The sequence below is a fragment of the Mesitornis unicolor genome, unplaced genomic scaffold, assembly GCF_000695765.1.
Source record: "Mesitornis unicolor isolate BGI_N332 unplaced genomic scaffold, ASM69576v1 scaffold54033, whole genome shotgun sequence".
NCBI lineage: Eukaryota > Metazoa > Chordata > Aves > Mesitornithiformes > Mesitornithidae > Mesitornis > Mesitornis unicolor.
This window is the reverse complement of record NW_010176510.1, coordinates 1-11,216: the sequence shown is the minus strand read 5'-3', so window position 1 is coordinate 11,216 and position 11,216 is coordinate 1. Positions and strand designations below refer to the sequence as shown.

General features: G+C 38.6%; 1 protein-coding gene across 1 annotated transcript; it reads left to right on the top strand.

Moving 5' to 3' along the window:
• The first annotated feature begins 1,191 nt into the window (after nucleotides 1–1,191).
• Nucleotides 1,192–9,895, top strand: GHITM (growth hormone inducible transmembrane protein). Its single transcript, XM_010181747.1, has 8 exons — nucleotides 1,192–1,363; nucleotides 2,915–3,014; nucleotides 4,292–4,403; nucleotides 5,602–5,743; nucleotides 6,817–6,925; nucleotides 7,799–7,987; nucleotides 8,563–8,734; nucleotides 9,567–9,895. Exons 1-8 carry the CDS (start codon nucleotides 1,235–1,237, stop codon nucleotides 9,652–9,654), a joined length of 1,041 nt encoding a protein of 346 aa, XP_010180049.1. The 5' UTR covers nucleotides 1,192–1,234; the 3' UTR covers nucleotides 9,655–9,895.
• Nucleotides 9,896–11,216: the final 1,321 nt, after the last annotated feature.

The window sequence follows — 11,216 nt, the reverse complement described above, 5'->3', positions numbered from 1 at the left end:
GCAGCCTCCCTGCCTAGGCCGGAGCGGGTTTCCTCTGATTTGTGGTGTATACTTACTGCTGTATTTTCTAGTTAAAATGTTGGTATGTTGGTGGTGTTTTTAGCAGTGTGATGTTGTTCATCTTAAGTTTTCAACTTAATGTTTGGAGTTGTCTTGGTTCAAATACCAGTTTCAAAAACCAGTCAAAACCACGGGGTTGTCGCTGTAAGTTCCTGCAAACTGTGTTATCCTAGTGGAAGAGTGGGCTTTAGTGGCAGAAACAGACTGTTTCTGAAAGTGCTTTTGTTCATAAAAGTAGGATTTTGTAACTGAGCTTCAAAGCGAAGTGATTTTTTTCTAACAACAAGACTTTCTCAGTTTCACTTCTTTGTGGCTAGTGCTACATGGCCGGTGCTGTGGGTGCTTGTTTCTCATGTATCTTTAAAGTTACCTTTCTTTAAAATGCTTTTATATTGGGCACAGTATATCTAAGATACAAACACTTTTTGAAAAGACATATTCGTAGTTGGAGTGTCTTGTGATATCAGAGGCTGTGTATATTCATAAAGTATGTGTAGCTACAAGGACTTGAGTTTTTGTATACGTAATGTGCACTATTTGCGGTTGTAAGCTAGCAGTTTTAATACTACTTGTAAAATATGCAGGCTGGTGCCTGCTTTTGCTGTTGGTTTGCCCACAAATGGTGTCACTGTTCTCTCCTCAAACTGCAGAAGATGACAACGTGTGTTCTGGGTTGTGACCTTGACTTGAATGCTGTCTCTGTGAAGTTAATTAATTTTTTAGAGGATAGCTTAAAACCTGTCTAAAACGCCTTCTACCACATAAGTTATGCTTTCTATGGGTTATGTTATGGGTTTATACTTTTTTAGACTTTATGTGAAATCATAGCATCTCTTTGTTCATGTGTTTGGAGGGCATACTCATGCAGTGTTTTGTCTCAAAACGAAAGCTTAGTTGCCAAAGTAACTCAAACATAAGTCCATGAAGGGTCTTGCTGTAATTTATATGGATGAAGAGCGTTATGTTCTCCTGTTTTTTGGGTAAATTGTGAGAGAGAAAGTTCTAGCTCTTATTACAGTACTTTAGTGATAATATCACTTCTGTTTCAGGCTGTAGTGTAATCGAGAATGGGTGCTAAGTGTACCTTGTTGACTGAAAACCATGTAACAAAATAGCAAAGCGTATTTTCTCATGCACTTGCAGGTACACAGTGTATTAAACTATCTGAGCAACCATGCTGGCTGCAAGGCTGGTGTGCCTGAGGGCGTTATCATGCCAGACTATCCGCCCCACCATTACTCAGGCTTCTCCATCTTTGAGGAACTCCAATATAAAAGCATACAGACTGTGGCAACCTAACCAGGTAAGGTAATTCTCTTTCTAATAATCCTGACTGCTGATATTTTAAAGTGTTGAGTGACTTACCAAGAGAATTGCTTTGCATGGAGTACCTATTTTGAATGATCATGAGCCTTCTGCTTCTTTGAGGTACCTGGTCTGATTTACTGAAGGAGGAGTGTTAATCAAACAACAGAGGTTTTAAGAGCAATTATAATATATCCCATTCCAGTTACTATTTTGCCATTGAAATTACTGAGAAAAAAATAACTTAAAGGAAGTAGTTAGTGATGGACAAGCCTTATTTTGTAAGCAGAATATATGCAGCTTATCCTGTAAGGTAGGAGGAGTGGAAATTCTTATCTGACCTCCTCCTACCTCCTTGTTTCCACATAAGAGTCTTAAATGCAATATTAAAGTTAAAACTTTTCAAATACTCTGGTCCCAGTATGTGTTTGGAGCTGTAGCCCAGGTTAGAGCAATTTCTGAACTATTGCAGGGCTGCCATGGGTCTAACCAGCAGATTGAAAAATGGGACTGTCATTATCCTAAAATACTGGTGTTTATTTGTTGGGACAGGATGTTTCATTTGTGCTTTCTGCCCAGGTAACTCACAGCTGTTAGGCGGCATTGCTCTTCTGTCATCATCTCAGTGAAAGTGCTAATGGCAAATTCTTCTCCTCTTTTGTGTTTTCCTCTTAAGCATAGAAAGCTGTGTTAAGCATCCTAAGTGTGTGTGGGGGGTGTGTGTGTGTGTTCATGTTTTCTTGGTTTGGTGGGGGTTTTTTTTGTGTTGGTTTTATTTCTGTGTTGAATGCTACATAATTACAGTGTGGGGCTGGATTTTGTTGAATGCAAAACACAAAACTGAAGTGCTGTGGTAAAGTTCCTGAGTTGTATTGCTCTGATGGGTGGTGATAGTAACGCCTGTAGACTTCAGGTTTTAGTGTTAAAACAAACTCACAGCTTTGAGTGAGCCATTGATTGCTTAGGTGCCTGTATAATAATTTTAGAAATTCTTGGAAAAAATGGTAAGGAAACTTCAAAAGTTGTGTGAACTCAAATACAACTTTGTTCTGTCTTGCTCTTGTAGCTTTAAAACTTTGAGCAGCATGCTCTATTTATATGGAGCTTGTCAGCCTTAAAAGCCTTAAATTTATAGGCCTTCATTCAAGGTTTGTCATCTAAATCAAGGGCTAGAGTTGAAAGCAAAGAATTCTTGCTGCTTCTCCAAATTTAGTGTCTGTCAAGTACAAGTATTGTGCAAGAATACTTTTTTACAAAATAAAAAAATAGTATGTTTTTATATTTAAAAAAAAAGCCTCATAGCCTCTTTTAGTGTAGTGGGGCTGGAGTAGAAGAAATGCAGATTGAAAACTTCAGTTTGTGGAAATGCAGTTCTAGAATGGTGAACGTTATTCACAAAGCTTCATCAACTTTAATGTTCAGTTGTTTTCCTTGATCACAGTTGTCTTTGGGAGGTCAGCACAGATAAATTTGTAGCAAGTCAGTTGATAAGAAGTGTCTTCTATTTTGTTTCATTGCATCTTTCTGATGTTATTTCTCAATCTAACAGTGTTATACCACCAGAGTAAGAACGGGTGTAAGGCGTCGAAAAATTGGCCAGGAGATGAAAGAAGCAGCATTTGAGCCATCTGCAGAAACAGCACTTAAAGGTACAATAGCTCTGCTTTAAATGCTGACGTTCTTTGAAGCTTAACTTAAAACTTCCTCAAAGGAATCTGTTTCCCTCAAACCATTAAAGAGGCTGAGAATATAGTTTCATCTGTAAGCTTGCTTAGTGATCTTCCTGAAATGACTGGAGACAGTTCCTCTGCGTGTCTTTCCTTGTAAAGTTTAAAGCTGCAGATATGTCACAGTATAGAGAAATTTCATGTCTCTAAGCTGCTCTTGAGAACTATTCAGTCAATAAATGGTTGTCTCTTAATGGAGACTTGGTTGCAGATTTTAAAACATATGCTAGCACTTGCTTTGCTGCATCTACTTTATATTGTTTAAAGGAGGGATTTTTCTACAGTGTGTGCAGTTTGTAGAAAAGTTTCTGGTGCTGTAGTTATGTATAGCATTGGCTTATTATGCTTGCTAGCACATCTAGTGTGGATCACTATTTCAGTGGATTATAAAGGGTTTTTTAAGATAGCAGCATTCAGCAGAACAGATTGTAGATGTCCCGTAATAGCATTGAATTGACAAATAAAATATACGTAGATTGGCTAGATAGCGTCTTGGCTATGACGTGTTAGGAAGAAGCAAACTCTTAAACAGTTATACAACTGAAGATATTTAGTCTCAGTAACTTAATTTGGTTAGAACAATGTTATGATTGATATTTATATTTGTAGCAGTAATGTGGTATGTGGCACAGAGGCAGTATGTGTAAAATCAGACAGTAGAAACAGATAGTAAATCATGTGGTGTTGCCCATGAGCCTTAGAAATCCCTTTTTAAACTGATTTGACTCTAATTGCTGCCAAAGAGCTTTTGAAAGTAGCAAGCATTAATGGCAGATGAATGAGAGGAAAGGAGACAACGTCCAGTTTTCCTCCTGTTTTATAGTGAGTTGGATAATGAAATGCTTTACTAAATCAGCTGACAGGTGAACTCTCCTGTTGGAGAACCTGTTAACTGGTTTTGTGTTGGAATTCTGTCGCTGTAATGAAGGTCAGTAAACCTGGCATGTTACTGCCTTGTCTCCTATTTCTTACTCTTGTTTTATGGAGCTATATTGTGTTGGTAGGTTGACTCTAGAGGTTTTTCACGTGTAGCTCTTTGAGAACTGGTAACACAATGACTATAAGTTAAGTGGAGCTTTAAGAAAGAAGCCTATCATGGATCAGCCATTGCAGATACAGCAAAACTCATGTGAGGATGTTACTGACTATCCAAGAAAAGCATTTGTGAATGCGGATGTGTTTTTTTTTTCTTTGTACAGCTGATCGCCTGGGGAAATTTATTGTTGCTGGAGGAGCTGCTGTTGGTTTGGGGGCCCTCTGTTACTATGGAATGGGCATGTCCAGTGAGATTGGAGCTATTGAAAGAGCTGTGTAAGTAAGATGGCTTACTCTTTTAGTTAAAGAGTATGTTAAGTGCATCTCCCTCCTCTTTATATCCATCTCTTAAGCTGGTGTCACTCAGTGTACACACAGCTTACATTTTTTTAAAGCTTTATTCTGCTAAATTGGAAATCTACTTGTGTAGAGTATATAAATATATTTTATGAGGTGTGCTGCAGATAATTTATGAAGGATAGCCTTGTGTAAAACAAAGACCACTTTGCCTGGTGTTCTTATGAGACTGTTCATTAAACTTTAATACAGCATACTGGAAAGAGCATCTCTTCTCAACACACTACTTAGCTTGTCATAAGCTTTGCTCTAATAAATGTGTTGCTTAAAGCTTTGAGATACTGCTTTTTGGCCAACAAAAACCTGACTGATGGCAAAAGCATGTATTCATTTAGATTTAAAAGGTGGTTAGTGATAAGCATGGGCTTGGGAGAAATGAGTGCTGGAGATGTTGTGGTTTACTTTTTCTTTTTTTTGGAAGTGACCATCTGCATTCATATGGAATGCTTGCTAGTGGTGTCTTGAAGCTTTTTGTTGATACAGCTGTCTGTAACTTTTTCTCCACGAGCCTTGAACTAATGGGTCAGAAGAATAAAATGGGAGAAAACGTGTGCACTGTGTTTAAGTTTGGTGTTAGCAGGGAAAGCTTCCTGTCTGTACTATGACGAAATCACACTGCAGACACTCTTACTCGTGTCTAGTTCTATTGCTATTGTCAGAGCTCTCAAAATGACGTTTGTGGCTTGTGATGTCAGATCATCATGTGCACTGTGACTCAGCAATTTGTGAGCTGCTCAGCAGACTGCTTAGTGCCCAGTACACGTTTTTCCTTAAACCAGTTTATTATATATACACCGTTTTCTATTTTTCCATGGTCACAAAGTGTTAATTAGTCTAATTCCTGTGTATGCTTCCTCTTGAATTGAACAATAACTAGCATCATTTGTAATTTGTCGTGTTTTGAGAGAGTTATCTTACATAAGACCAGCAAGATCTGAAAGTTCAGCTTCCTGTTGCAAGGTGAACTTGCGGCAGAAGATGCTAGACCACACCATTGTTGTGAAACCTCCCTTAGATCCATAGCTATTAATGCATGCAACAGCTTGATTGTGTTTTTAGTTGGTTTTCATTCTGATACTGGTAATTGCACAGCTATGTATGACTGTTTATGTTTCAGCATTTGGCCACAATATGTGAAAGACAGAATTCACTCTACTTACATGTATTTTGCGGGAAGCATTGGCGTGACAGCGCTGTCTGCTGTAGCAGTGAGCAGATCTCCAGCACTCATGAGCCTTATGACAAGAGGCTCCTGGCTGGTAAGTTTGTTATAAAAATATTTACTGAGAAGAGACCCCAAATGTGATAGTTGATAGAAAACATGTGAAATGTAAACTACTTGGTGAAAAGTAGGGCAAAACTTCACTTACTCTAATGTCCTTATCCATAAAGACTGCTTAAGTACCCTAATTATATTTTGTGATTGAAGATGTGGTGATTCTCATTACATGCTGACATGCACCTTCTACAGTACTTGATAGTTTGACAAACTACATGAGCAAAAGAAAAATGCTCTGCTGTCCTTACCAGCTATATGTAAGTAAGAACCTGTTATAAATAGCCATGTGGGGCTAAGGACACTATTTCTATTACTTTCTAAAGTGGAGACTGAGGTACCTGTGTATTCTTGCTCTTCCTTGTGCTCTTCTGTATAGCTCTTTGAAAGCTGTCTCCTGTTTGCCAAGGCTGAAACTATACTGGTAGGCAAATACTCCAGGCAAACTGCTAACAAAATGTCTGCTTAGTATATATTCAGTGTGTTAAGTAGAGTAGAATGGTAATAGGTAAATGCTTACAGCTTCACAGTTTTATGTGGGTTAATTTTAAAAATGCATCCTTGATGAGAAACCAGAGAGTTACATTTCTGACTGGTTTGCTAGTTGCTGGATGATTCTGCTCAGAATCATCAGTAAGAGGAAGCAATGAAGTTTAAAAAACGTTGGTAGCAAAAGCATGTGAACTTAGTATTGGCTTTGGATGGAGAAATGTACCAGAAAAAATTAAGGCTAATTTTTCAGGTACTCTAATGAGGATTAGAGTAAGGGGCAAAACCATGTTTTCTTCTCTAACCTTACACAGCTAAGACAGTATTGTCACCTTACTGCTGAACCTAGATTCCTGGAAGACTAAAAGTAAAATGGGAATTGCCATAAGCCAGGATTTGCAAAGTTTTGACTGTAACCTTAAAGGAGGAAAACTGATAAATGTTCCAGTTATTAATTAGGTTGCTCTTTTCAGAATTACACTAGTGACTTTTAGACTAGGAAGTTAGAACAGAAACCGTATGTCCTAATGCTAACTTGAGCTCTTTAATGCTATTTTATTTATACAGGCAATAGGTGCAACTTTTGCAGCTATGATTGGTGCTGGAATGGTGGTCAGGTTCATATCCTATGAAGATAGTCCAGGAGCTAAGCATTTGGCTTGGATGATGCATTCAGGTATGTGATTTTAGTGTTCCTAGTGGAGATGTGTGTGCTTCAATGTGATCAGATCCTTAATTTAACAAAACTTTGACTTCAAGGTAAATTTTTATATATTGCTGTAGGAGAGTTAAGATTTTTCAGACACCAATGAAAACTTCCACATTTCAAGATTTCTTAAGTGTCTTTGACACAGTAATATTTTTCACAATCTTATAAAAGTCATGCTTAAACTTGAGGGATGTGTATGCCACATATGAACAGAAATAATTGGTTTCTTACCTGCTTTAGTTCTGTGACTTTTCTGGTACTATAGCTTCTCTGAGCACTGTTGCCTACACTTAACCATTCTTCAGCTGCACAGCATAGGAAGATATTTGAAAACTTGACTAGAAAAATGTGATTTTTAGTATTAAACTGCAGCTTTTTAGAGACATATGTGATATTAATGGACTAAATAGAGGTTTAATAGAAAATCTTAGCAAAAAGTCTGACTTGTCTAAGTACTCACTGTAGCAGAAATCTGTCCCACTCTTCGTTGTTACCTGCTCCTATGGCTATTACATAGCTGGTTAGTCCACGCTGAGCATCTCTTACCAGCTCTGTTCTGAACAGATCCATATATTTACTTCTGTTAGTCTTTCTTCCAAAGACCAGCTCCCTGAAGTACTCTCCAGAGCTAGATGAAAGTAGGTCATGGAATTGAAGGCTGCCAATTTATTGTGCTCCCTTCTAGTCAGGTGCACAATCAGTGCACTAGTATTTTGTCATGTAAGTGGATTTGCTTCAGCCATGTTACCTGACTGGGGTGGGAAGTGTTGGCAGGTGGTGGTGTTTTTACCAGAACTATTCCAAATCTTCTGGGTGTTGTTTTTGTTTTCCTTTGGCTAGGTGTCATGGGTGCAGTGGTGGCTCCTCTGACCTTCTTGGGTGGTCCTTTGCTGATCAGAGCTGCCTGGTATACAGCTGGAATCGTTGGAGGGCTCTCAACTGTGGCCATGTGTGCTCCGAGTGAAAAATTCCTGAACATGGGAGGACCACTTGGAATAGGCTTGGGCTTTGTTCTTGCCTCTTCAATTGGTAAAATGCTGTTTTAATACTGTCAGATAAAGAAGGTTATAAGCTTAAGCTCCTAAGATGCAACTCATGTTTAATTGCGCACTGATGTGTCCAGTTAAGATTTGCTTTGAATAGCCCTTGCAACTGTAGCACAGCAGAAAATAACTGATAAATTTGTTCTTGAAAACAAACAGAAGTAGCAGTTCTGGCAAGTGTTAACCTGACAAATGGCTGATAGTGGTGGCATGTATTTTCAGTTACTGCCAGTGACTAGGGAAGACAGTAAATACAACCTTAGTTGTTGATCCACTTGTTCATCTCCTCTGTTTCTAGACATGGTTGTAATCCTAGAGACAGAAGTACTTTCCATGAAGCAAAGTACACGACTTCCTAAGCTGTGCAAAATTACTAGATCAAGTTTTATATGTGACATCTTCAGCTTGTGTGTTAAGGCTTTTGGTATCAAAAACGCACCACAAATTGAGAATTGAATACTCACTGAAAAACACGTGGTACAGTAACTGAAGTTTGACCCAATTCAGAGTAGCAGGTACACATCGTAGTTTTCTTTAACACCACTGTACATTTCTCTCCAGGATCCATGTTCTTGCCTCCTACTTCTGCTCTTGGTGCTGGCTTGTATTCAGTAGCTGTTTATGGTGGATTGGTACTCTTTGGCATGTTCCTGCTCTACGATACGCAGCATGTTATCAAGCGTGCAGAAACTGTTCCGTATTATGGACCAATAAAATATGACCCGATCAATGCGTAAGTATTCTCTCAACACAGCTGATCTCAGTGTCTCTGTAAGAATTTGCCTCAAGCTATATTGGAGTATGCTTTAAAAACAGTCAGACCTTTTGTTTACTGTAAAGTGTATTGCTGTTAAATAGGAAGAATCACAGGGTTTAAAACTACAATGTAAAACAGCTAGTCAAGTTAAGACTGAAACCATCTGCGTGAAATGAGAGAAATGGGATCGAATGTGTGATGTTACATGCTTCCAGCAGTACTTTTTAGAAAGTATTTTTGTTTTCTGAGGCATTGCTGGGAGAATTTATAGCTGCTTTCTGAAAATATTTGTCAATATCAGCTGAGACAAAAAGTGTTAACTCATTTATAGTCGCTTAGTATTCCCTAGTCTTTGTCACTAAGTAAAAAAGCTTCAACAGTGCTTTTTTTAGGGAAAGAAGGATTAATTAACTCCCAGTAGAGACCAAGTCTAACAGGTAACTTGCTTGTAAATGTTGTGTCTGATCTTAGTTGAATTGTTTACCTCCTTGATTCAGGTTTCTTAGAATAATACTGACCTTATTCAAAATTCTTGGAGATACATATAAAAGTACAGCATAAAAGCAGAGGGCAGCTGTATGAGAATAGTATAGCGTCTGTTAAGATTTCTGTAAATAGCTTCTGCTGGCAGAGATGGTAGTACAAAAAAATACAATGTTTTTTGGTGTGTCAAGCACTGAGGACCATCATAGTTGGGTTTTGTTACAGATGCTTCATGAAGGCTTTTAAAAATCAAGTATGATGGTGTGAAACACCGTAGAATACTGTTTCTGTTCAACAATATTAACTTTGTTTTCCTATTTCCTAGGTGCATGAGTATCTACACAGATACACTGAACATCTTCATTCGGGTGGCCACCATGCTTGCGGGTGGTGGAAGTGGCAGGAAAACGTAAACTGAGACTCCTCTTTGCAGCTGTCTGACAGCCTCTCTAGTGCATATAGTAAATAAAAATTCATGGTTACAAGCAATTTCACTGCAAGTCAGAAGTTTAAATCACTTCAGCACATTGTTTCAGTGCAATTCAGATTCAGACTTAAAAGTTTCTATTCAAATACTTTCCAGCTCTGTGTTTAAAATAGTATGAACTGCTTCTAATTGTAAATTATTTTGAGAAAGTAAATTATTTTTAATATGTCTTACCTGGTTTTTATGGGTTTGACAGCAGTTCAACTTTTTTTTTTACTGTTACTGCATAGTGGAGGAAGTAATTTCTAAAATGATGCCCATATTCAGGTAGGGACACAAGCAACTTCATGAAATGCTGTTGAGGTGAATCAGTTTTAGGTTAAGATGGAATAAATGATATTTCAGTAACACATTAAGAATTGAACAAATAGGATATGGCACTAAATGCAGTAGTGACTTCTGTCTGAGCAGAAGTTTCAGGAAGGCTTAAGCAGTTGTTAGAAATGCACTGGATTTGACAGGTGAGGTGACCAAAAGCTATAAAGGAGACAGGTTAAGGAAACTGGCATTTGTCCCATAGGAACTTCAATCTTTCTGGAGTATGAATGAGAACTCCTTGCTTTAATATTGACAGGATATAATAGCTACCTTATTTTTATACTAGACTTACCAAATTGTTGAATAGCAGTAGAGGTGTGTCTCTTCCAGTGACTACATTTCAGTTTTGCAGATGAAGCCCCATCCTGAAGGTCCTAGTGCTCATCTCTTACAAGCTTGTACAAAGAGGGAATTGAAGATTGCCTGCTGTAAGATCAAGTATCATAAATTTACCACAGTGTTGTACACTTCAGTCTGTTTCTACCTCTTTCCAATTTGGTATGTTTAGCTTGGTCTAAAACAAATGTTCTCTATCAGTGAATTTAATTTAACAGTAAATTTACACTTAGCAAATGCTATTGCTATTTATGTTGGAATAAAAGGTGAGATGCGCAATGAAGTTTTGAGATAATGTCAACAACTCAGACTCTCAGTTTCTGGTGAATACGCTATGTTTATGTATTGAATGACAGAAACTTAGGAGTTGGAAGGGACCTCAGAAGCTCATCCAGTCCAACCCCTGCCAGAGCAGGATCACCAGACCAGGTCACACAGGAGCACGTCCAGGTGGGTTTTGAATGTCTCCAGAGAAGGAGACTCCACAACCTCTCTGGGCAGCCTGGGCCATGCTCTGTCACCCTCACAGTGAAAAAGTTTGTCCTCATGTTCACATGAACCTCCTGTGCTCCAGCTTGCTCCCATTGCCCCTTGTCCTGTCTTTGGCTGTCACAGAGCAGAGCCTGGCTCCTTCCTCCTGACACTTGGCCTTTACAAATTTATAAACATGAATGAGGTCTCCCCTCAGTCTCCTCTTCTCCAAGCTAAAGAGACCCAGCTTCCTCAGCCGCTTCTCATAAGGGAGATGCTCCTCTCCCTCCATCATCTTTGTGGCTCTACGCTGGACTCTTTAAAGCAATTTTCTGTCCTCCTTGAACTGAGGGCCCAGAACTG